We start from the raw sequence: 10,886 nt of genomic DNA on the forward strand, positions 1-10,886 counted from the left end.
CATGCAATCGGTTAATTTTCTTAACTTATAATCTCTTCAACTCATATTTCAAAACATTCTCAATCAATTTCAATTTTTACAAACACAAATCAAGAGGTCTTTTCCGGAAAAAATTGGGTTCAAAGCAATATTCATTCAAGAAATGGATACCCAATAAAAATTTGATGCAATGATGTGTGTATAAAATTGAACAAGATTCTTACTCAATGAAAGTGTTTATCGATTGTCCATAAGCTAGATCCTCCCAATCACTCTCCACTAGTATATTGGACAACTATGACTAGGTTAATAGGATTTTCAATGGTTGTAATGTTAGGCCTTGGCTCATGGCTACAAATAAAGATTAGGAGTTCAAATAAGGGAATAAGTTGAATTTTATCTATTTTGCAACTCTACTTTTTCCTTTATTATTCATTTCATCTCTTTTTCTCCCTTTTTTTTTCAACTTCATCAATGTAACATCATTCATTTTTCTTTTCTTTTGTAGGAGAATTTTCATTTCTTTGATCCTTTGAATTCTTACTCCCTTGAGAAGGTAGGAAATTAATGTTTAAGATATTCAACGGGGTAGTAAATGTGGGATATTTGAAAGAACATCGAATGGGGGTCTTTTACACATATTAACATGTGCCATTCGAATTCATTTAAGCTCAAAGAGGTGACAAATGATAAATTCTTTTTATTTGGTAACTTGAAAGGCTCAATCGATCCAAAAATCACCTAAATCATAATTTGTCTGTATTTCGCCTCGAGTGATGTTTGGATAGTTCTAGACAAAATCTCAATTCACCAACATAAAGTAGAATCTAATCATCGTGAAAATGGTGTCTCAATGCATCAACCAAATACATATATATTCAAAAGAAAAGTGATTGGCTTCCAAGAAATTTCAAGAACACAATTCTTTTCTCATATAGGCTCAAGAGGGCTTCAAATGAATATTTATGAACAATATAAATAGGCCCAAATAAAATCAAAGATTGCCTCAATCATATATGTGTTTGCAAAAATTTATTTCGATGTCAAATGAAAATCACAGAGTTGTATAGAAATTATAAGTCTCAAACTTACAAAATCTCATGATTGTTCTCTAAATTTTTCAAATTGATCGATTAACATGAATGTAATGCATGACTTTTCTTCTTAATGCAACATTTTTCTTTTCTCATCATTGGCCATTTTAAAAAAAATTTCATGACTATAAACACACAAGCAAACAACTACAAAAATAAATAAACACAAAATAAATAAATAAACACTCAAAAGAAAATAAACACACAAAATAAAAAAAAATTAATCAAATCTCCCCCAAACTAAAACATATGCATCGTCCTCGATGTAAATAAGCATGAAAATTAGGAGAATATACATATCTCGGGCGACGACCGTCAGTGGTCATCGCCATCCTCATCATCTTCGTCATCTTGTTGTGGTTGGAACTCCGGCGGGTGATATATGGGTGGCCACTGTGGAGGAGGTGGGAATGGATTGCCAGAGGTTGAAGCCGATGGAAATTGCTGAGCCAAGACAGATGTAAAATCCATCATATATCTCATAAATGCGTCGGTCCTAAACCGAAATGCATCCATTTCTTGGCGTTGATGTTGCATATCTTCTTCCAACTGGGTCAACCTATCTCTCCTATTTCGTTTTGCGGTTGTGGTTGTGGTTCTTGAGCTTGAGCCTGGGCACGTCTCTCTGCAGCTCTTCTGTTAAATTCCCTTTCTGCTCGACGTGCCGCAGCATGTTCACCTCTAACTACCCTATGTGGTTTAACTACCACAATGGGGTTTTTAGGCTTCAACAATTCTTCATTTACTGCCCAAGTCACTCACGCATTTTGGCATAAAGCAGTGATAAGAGAAGGGTGGAGGAGTCCACTAGGAGAGTTACCTCTTGCATATTCAAGCATCGAACTCTGAAGCAATTGACCTAAATCAATTGTCTTCCCCGTCATAATGCAAAAAGTAAGAATTGCCCTCTCCTTGATGACTGTGGTGGTATGCTCGGTAGGCTTAATCCTAGCAGATATAAATGAATACCAATCTTTGGCAACACTTTTGAGATCAGACTTAGCTAGGCTAACATGCACATCATCCCTCATTCTCCATTCCGCTCCCTCTATGCAAATTGTTTGAAGAATATTATTATAATCTACATGCTCAGCCCGGTATTCTTCATATTAATCGTGCATTACATGAGGGATACCATATAACGTATTGATCGTATGTGCATCAAAGGCTACCATTTTTCCTCGCACCAACACCTTCAACTGATCATGCCTAACCTTGAGTTTAGCATAAAATTCTCTCACCAACGAAATGACAGCATCTTGTGGCTGCCTGCCGAACTCATCCCAATGCCGAGCAGTAAGCATTAGTCCAATTTCAGTTCGAGGGAAACTAAGATCAAATCCCCTTTCTTTTATAATGCTCTTGCTCAAAATATTTCCATAGTTCTCCTCCGCTTGTTCGTCCCAAAACCTGTTTGCATCGTAATTCACAGATGATGATGCACCCTTAGATTGTTTTTTTCTTGGAGGCATTTTATCGAACACCTTTCAATCACCAACTTCTCCTCAATCCAATTCACAAATTTTAATGATTCTTGCACTCCCCCAATCTTAATACTCACAATATCCACACCTCAACAATTTACACACCAATCCAAATAACAATATCACAAATATACTCCACACAAATTCAATTATCCTCCATAGCCAAGAGCACCAAAATTTCGAATTTTCAACAAATAAACAATGGATTTGCTCACCTTGAGTGTGTTGAAATGTTTCTTGAAGAACAAATTAAAGATCCATCCAATTCTTGAAGAAATTTTCGAGCCCCTTTGAAACCCTAGGTTTGGTGTTGATTGTATGAAATGTAGATGGAAATTTGAGTTGAATTTGTGGAATTATGTAGGTGTGGAGTGTATTTTTGTGCTTGAAAGATCAAAATGTGAGTGTGGAATGTATTTTGAGTTGAAGAATTTCGAAGTTGAGGAGAGAAATTTGAGAGAGGTGTAAACGATTATGAACATTAATTTCTGCCCCATTCTGTTTTAAAAACCATCGACTGCGGGTGCGCTGTGCAAGGGACCGCGGGTGCGGTATGCTCTCGAATTAATTTTGATATTCAGTTTTCCATGACCGCAGGTGCGGTGTACAGGCAACCGCGGGGGCGGTATGCTCTCGAATTAATTTTGAGATTCAGTGTTCCATGACCGCGGGTGCGGTGTACAGGCAACCGCGGGTGCGGTATGCTCTCGGCAAATGTAGCATAATTCGATATTAATCAACCGCGGCCGCGGTGCAGGAACAGCCGCGGGTGCGGTATGCTCTCGGGACATGTTGCGCGGGTGCGCTCCAAAATATACCGCGGGTGCGGTTCTTTCTCGGAAATTTCTTGAAAATTTTTCTTCCTTAACCGCGGGTGCGGTGCTATATGTACCGCTGGTGCGGTATTCCTTCGGAAAATTTTTTTTTTCTTCTTCATTTTTTTAGTCCTGAGAATAAAACAAGTGGAATTCATTAGTTTTGGGAAGATATAAGCACACACTATACTAAAAAAAATATAAACAACCTATAATAAGAATACTAGAATAAAAGCAAAACCGAAAACAAATTGCAAAAGAGAAACCAAAATTTGGGTTGCCTCCCAATAAGCGCTTGGTTTAACGTCTTCAGCCCGACTTCCATCAGTCTACATCAAGTCGAACCGCCCAAAGGAATGTTGTCAAGGTGCCTTACTTCAGTTCCATAATATGGCTTAACTCGCTGCCCATTCACCTTGAAGGTCCTTCCATCACTGCATTTTAGCTCAATTGCCCCATGAGGGTACACTGTCTCCACCAAAAATGGACCTGACCAACGTGATTTCAACTTACCAGGAAACAACTTCAGACATGAGTTGAACAATAGTACTTGTTGTCCTGGTTTGAGCTCCCTTCGTACAATGAGTTTATCGTGCCACTTCTTGGTCTGCTCTTTGTAAATCTTGGCATTTTCATATGCATCATTGCGGAACTCATCCATCTCGCTCAACTGCAGTTTCCTAACGTCACCAGAAGCTTTCAAATCAAAATTTAATTTCTTAACAGCCCAAAATGCTCTATGCTCCAACTCCAACGGCAGATGACATGCTTTCCCAAACACTAGCCTATAGGGAGACATCCCAATAGGCGTCTTGAATGCAGTCCGATAAGCCCATAACGCATCATCCAACTTCATAGCCCAATCTCTTCAGTTGGTGTTGACAGACTTTTCCAGAATTTGCTTAATTTCACGATTGGATATTTCAGCTTGTCCATTCGACCGAGGATGATATGCTAGTGCCACTTTGTGCTTCACATTGTATTTAGCCAACAATGAGTTGAAAATTTTATTGCAAAAATGCGTACCTTCATCACTTATGATGGCTCTCGGTGTTCCAAACCTGGTGAAGATGTTCTTGTGGACAAACTTAACTAGAACACGAGCATCATTAGTATTGGTGGCGATTGCTTCCACCCATTTCGAAACATAATCTACAGCTAATATATGTAAGATTGACCAAAAGAAGGGGGAAATGGTCCCATGAAATCTATGCCCCAAACATCAAAAAGTTCAACTTCCAAAATATTTGTCAGTGGCAATTCGTGACGCCTAGAGATGTTTCCTAATCTTTGGCACCTATCACATGATTTCACTAAGGTATAGCTATCCTTAAACAAAGTAAGCCAGAAAAAACCTGATTGCAATACCTTAGCTGCAGTTCGTGTCGCTCCAAAATGTCCACCATATGCAGATGAATGACATAGCTCAAGAATTTGGTGTGCTTCAACACCGTCAACACATCTCCTAATCACTTGGTCATCACATCTCTTATACACATAAGGATCATCCCAGAAGAAAAATTTGATATCATGAAAGAACTTTCTTTTTCTGATGGTGGTTCAGATCTGGAGGAAGAATACCACAAGACAAAAAATTCGCAATGTTAGCAAACCAAGGGAGTATTGAACTTACCTCAAAGAGTTGTTCATCCGGAAATGTTTCCTGTATTGCTTCTTCTTCTTTCCTATCCTCTAGCTCAAATCTTGACAAGTGGTCAGCCGCTTGATTCTCACTTCCCTTCTTATCTTTGACCTCGAAGTCAAATTCTTGTAATAGCAGTATCCACCTTATCAAGCGTGGTTTCGCATCCTTCTTGGCAAATAGGTAGCGAATGGCTGCATGGTCAGTAAAAACAATTACCTTTGTGCCGATCAGATATGGCCTGAATTTGTCGAAGGCAAATACTACAGCAAGCATCTCCTTTTCAGTCGTGGTGTAATTTTGCTGTGCAGCATCCATAGTACGGCTTGCTAATAGATTGCCCTAAACATCCTTTCTCTTCTTTGGCCCAATAATGCACCAACGGCATAATCACTTGCGTCACACATCAGCTCAAAGGGCTCCTTCCAGTCCGGCACTATCATGATTGGTGCTGTCACCAATGCCCTCTTGATTTTCTCAAAAGCCTGCAAACAATCATCATCAAATATGAATGTGGAATCTTTTTCAAGCAAATTACATAAGGGTTTTGTGATCTTAGAAAAATCTTTAATGAATCTCCGATAAAACCCCGCATGTCCTAGAAAGCTCCTTATTCCTTTGATGTTCTTTGGTGGAGGAAGTTTTTCAATTGCAACCACCTTGGCTCTATCCACCTCTAATCCCTTAGATGATACTTTATGTCCCAGGACAATGCCCTCTTGGACCATAAAGTGACATTTTTCCTAATTAAGAACTAGGTTCTTTTCTTGGCATCACTGCAACACAAGAGATAAGTTATGTAAACAATGATCAAATGAAGTGCCAAATACCGAGAAGTCATCCATGAAGACTTCCATGATTTCCTCCACCATGTCTGCAAATATAGCTATCATACACCTCTGAAAAGTGGTCGGTGCATTGCATAGCCCAAAAGGCATTCTCCTAAAAGCGAACGTGCCATAGGGACACGTAAAAGTAGTCTTCTCCTGATCCTCTGGTGCTATAGCTATCTGGTTATAACCTGAATAACTATCTAAGAAGCAATAATGACAATAACCAGCAAGTCTATCTAGCATTTGATCAATAAAAGGCAATGGAAAATGATCTTTTCGAGTGGCATTGTTCAATTTTCTATAATCCATACAAACTCGCCAACCAGTTACAGTACGAGTAGATATTAATTCATCATATTCATTTTTAACCACAGTTATTCCACCCTTTTTCGGTACAACTTTTACAGGAGACACCCAACTACTATCAGAAATAGTATATATCACACCAGCATTCAACAATTTAAGCACCTCATTTTTCACAACTTCTTTCATTGCCGGATTTAATCTCCTCTGATGATCCACATAAGGAGTATACGACCCCCTCCATTAAAATTTTATGCATGCATATAGTGGGGCTAATTCCCCTAATATCAGAAATCGACCATCCCAATGCAGTTTTATATTTCCTCAATACTCTAATAATTTATCTTTTTCATCAATAGTAAGAGAGGAAGATATGATTACCGGATATGTCGACTTCTCTCCTAAGAATGCATAACATAGGTGGCTTGGTAGTTCCTTCAGATCAGGAGAGGGTGATTTTACCTCTATTTTCTCTTCGACGTTCAACTCCTCAATCAACACATCCATTTTCTTTTCTTTATGCAATACTTCAAGAGCCACCAGTTGCTCTTTCACTTCCTAGTCGTCATCACTAACAGCTTCAGCAGCTCCAACCAAGCAACTCTCCAAAGGGTCCCTAGTTCCTGCACAGTCAAAGGATACACATGAGTCTATAACATCAATGCTTTTACAAGTACTTACTCATTTGATCCCTTCATGGCATGATAGATATTAAAAATGACTTCTTCTCCACCAACTCTCAAGGTGAGTTCACCCTTATGCACATCTATCAATGCCCTTCCAGTTGCCAGGAACGGTCTCCCAAAGATTAATGGAGCATCATTATCTTCTTCCATATCTAGAATCACAAAGTCTGCAGGGAAATAAACTTATCCACTTTTACCAATACATCCTCGACGATCCCTCTTGGATATGTAAGACTTCTATCTGCAAGCTATAGGGTGATAGTTGTTGGTTTAACTTCTCCAAGCTCCAATTTCCTGAAAATAGAAAATGACATCAAATTAATACTTGCTCCTAAATCACATAAAGCTTTACTACAATGAGAACCACCAATAAAGCGAGGAATAGTAAAACTCCCTGGATCTTTCAATTTTTGTGGTAATTTCTTTTGTAGGATGGCACTGCACTCCTCAGTAAGCTTCACTGTCTCAAACTCTTGCAGCTTCCTCTTTTTAAACATCACATCTTTAATGAACTTGGCATAATTGGGCATTTGCTCCAATGCTTCAGCAAATGGTATATTGATGTGTATCTTCTTAAAAATCTCAAGGAATTTTGCAAATTGATCATCTAAACTCTTCTTTTTGAACCTCTGAGGGTATGGAATGGCAGGCTTAAATGCAAGAGGTTGTATAACTTTTGTCTTAGAGTCCTCAACCTTATTCTCTGTTATAACCTCAACTCAACATCTTCCACTGACTTCTCACTTTCCAACATCTTCTTGGGACTTTGAACATCCAATTCTTTTCTGCTTCTCAAAGTGACTGCCTTGCACTGTTCTTTTGGATTAACTTCAGTATTACTCGGAACTTGACCCCTGTTCTGATCTCTCAAAGCATTAGCCAACTGTCCAATTTGTGTCTCCAAAGATTTCATCGTAGCACCCATGTTTCCTATGTGAGTCTCCATGCTATCAAGCCGAGACTCAGTTCTAGCCATCCTCTTTCCAGATTCAGCCACAAATGTACCTACCAAATCCTCAAACGAAAGCTTTCCCTCCCCTTTTGATGTATTGAACCCCGGAGGAGGATTCAACACATTCTTATTGTTTGCATAAGGAAAATTTTCATGATTTCTCAAACCTGGATGATAAGTATTAGGAGGAGGGTTACCTCGATATCCTCCAAATCCACCAAAGTTTCTGTTGTTGATATATTGGGCTTCTTCAAGAGAATGAGTTTCTTCAGCAACAAAGGAAGGACCTTCAGTGTCAGGTATGCTCACTTTATTCATGGCTGCTAGTTGTGTGGTCAATGCAGAAACTTGGGCGGTTAGTGAAGTGATAGGATCCACGGCATAAATACCAGCTGTCTTCTTTACTCCTGACCTTTCAGATGGCCACTGATAACTGTTAATGGTCATTTGTTCAAGCAAATCATATGCTTGATCAGGTGATTTGGCAAATATCGTTCCACCAGCTGCTGCATCCACAGTGTCCTCTTGTTTGTCCATTCAAACCATTAATAAAACAATTCAATCTGTACCCAATCTTCAAAACCATGGTTTGGACACCTCCTCAACAACTCCTTATACCGTTCCCATGCCTCATATAATTGCTCAAAGTCAGTCTGCCTAAAAGTACTTATCTCTATCTTCAACTGTGCAGACTTCGCAGGTGGAAAATATTTAGCAAGGAACTTGGTTGCTAACTCCTGCCATGTAGTGATACTCCCCAAAGGATGCGATTGGAGCCATCCTCTTGCTTGATCCCTAAGAGAAAAAGGAAACAAACGCAATCGAATTATATCATCAGAAACACCATTTATTTTTACCGTGTCAGTAATTTCAAGGAATGTTCTGAGATGTAGATGAGGATCTGCAGTAGCGGCTCCCCCAAATTGATTCTGTTGAACCATGTTTATCAATGCGGGTGATGAAACTTAAAATTAATAATTTATTATATGTTAAAACCTGTATTTTAAAATTTTAAGTTTCATTAAAATTATAAATTATGTTATTTTAGTATTGTTTGTTTATATTTAAATGTCTTACTAAATTTGTTTTACTTTCAGGTTTTTTTACGTGTTGGTAAAATAATGATAACTCAAGCTAGAAAATTCAAATGGAGGTGACTCAAACATGGTTGGAATCCTTGAGAAGTTATCTACAACTTTGCAGAAGACATGATTGCCTAAAAAGCTCATTAAGATGATCAAATTGTGCAAAGATCAAAAGGATGACACATTTACTTTTACTATGACCATCATTTAGTAAAAAATTCATAACTATTTCAATATTTATCCAAATGAGGTGAATCAAGTGGCCAAACTCATCTACACAAAATTCCCCACATGTTTGTGGCCTTAATCAGAGTCAAAGTGGTGAGAAAAGTCGTGGAACAAGGCATTGAAAGAAGGGACATGGAATTGGAGTTGAGGAGACAAAGAATACTATTACAACTACATGGCATTAATAGAATTTTTGACCCTTTCTCTCATTTGGCCTATAAATAGAGGCCTTGTGCTAGCTTGAGAATCATTCTATTCTCATTGTAAAATATAGTGTGAGTGTGTGTCAAAGTTCTAAGTTCCAATATATTTTCTTTCATGTTCTCAACTATGAGTGATATTTTAGTATTGATCAAAAGTAAACTTATGGCAAGCTAAATATATTATGTCAAGGTGAAGAGGATGCATTCTTGGTGAAGTAAGATTGTTTATATTTTGTATATTCTTTCTTTATTTCTTTTCATTTAGCTAACTTATTTTTATTGTAGGTATAAAAATGAATTATTTGTTGTTATCAATTTACATCAAATGCTTGATACCATTAAAGTGGTTATCTTGATTTGTTGTTTGATTTTGATACAATAAATATTTCATCACTTATTATTATATATATAGATATATATATTTATATAATAATATCTTAATATTTCATTTAGACGATAGCGTGGCTCTGCCGGTTGTTTTAAATGAAATATTATGATTTAATACTAACATCTAACAATCTAACATTTACTTTATCGCAACTAACTTTTATTTTTCGCATCTAACTTTTAATTTCTCGCAACTAACTTTTACTTTGCTGCAATTAACTTATTAAATCAATATATTGCATTTAGGCAATAGCGTGGCTCTGCCGGTTGTCCTAAATGAAATATAATGATTTAATCTAACATTTACTTTATGCAATTATTTATTTATATAGTTATAATATAATCATAGGTACCATATATAAAATATCGGTTAATTCGGTATTTTCTATAGTGGGAACTATATTATATTATGTATGTGTTTAATTTTCTTGGAACCATTATTTATGGTGGTTTCTTTTGTTTTACTTTTAGTTAAACAATATTATATAAACCAAGAATAAATCCTCAAGCCTTGACAATATTTATAATTTGTAAACTTCAGTCTTGCATTTGGTAATCTATAAATTAATAAATTTAAACTCAAAATAACCTCTCTGTGGATCGATCTCGTACTTACGAAATATATTACTTGCAGACAACCTACACTTGGGTGAATTATTATTTAAGTAGTAGCAAGTTTTTGGCGCCGTTTCCGGGGAGGTATAAATTAAGTTTATATTTGTTATTTATGTTTTATTTATAAGTATTGTGTGTTTTTACTTGTATGAGTGTTTGGAGTCGAAAAAAAAGTGGTAGACTTATTCGAGTATCTGAAAATAATTTAAATATGGATGATAATTCAAATAATCAAGATAATGATAATAATAACAATAATAATAATAATAATCAAGAACATGATCAATTAAGAACACTTAGGCACCATATGAACCCTATTAGAACTAGTGCCCCATCTGTTAGTTTTCCTCCTAGGCATCTAATTTCAATTTTAAACCTCAAATTATTCAACTTTTACCAAATTTTCATGGCTTAGATTCTGAAAATCCATATTTACATCTAAGAGAATTTGAGGAAGTTTGTAACACTTATAATGATCAAAATTGTAGCATGGATATAGTTCGATTAAAGCTTTTCCCTTTTTCTTTAAAAGATAAAGCTAAAACATGGCTACAAAATTTAAGATCAAGTTCCATAGAAC

The 10,886-nt window shown here is 36.7% G+C and overlaps 1 protein-coding gene across 1 annotated transcript; it reads right to left on the bottom strand.

Moving 5' to 3' along the window:
- Positions 1–5,343: 5,343 nt before the first annotated feature.
- Positions 5,344–5,742, bottom strand: LOC140811191 (uncharacterized mitochondrial protein AtMg00860-like). Its single transcript, XM_073169060.1, has one exon. The coding sequence runs from the start codon at positions 5,740–5,742 to the stop codon at positions 5,344–5,346; it is 399 nt and encodes a 132-aa protein (XP_073025161.1).
- Between the last annotated feature and the right edge of the window lie 5,144 nt (positions 5,743–10,886).

Source organism: Primulina eburnea, chromosome 14, assembly GCF_022965805.1.
Source record: "Primulina eburnea isolate SZY01 chromosome 14, ASM2296580v1, whole genome shotgun sequence".
NCBI classification, from domain to species: domain Eukaryota; kingdom Viridiplantae; phylum Streptophyta; class Magnoliopsida; order Lamiales; family Gesneriaceae; genus Primulina; species Primulina eburnea.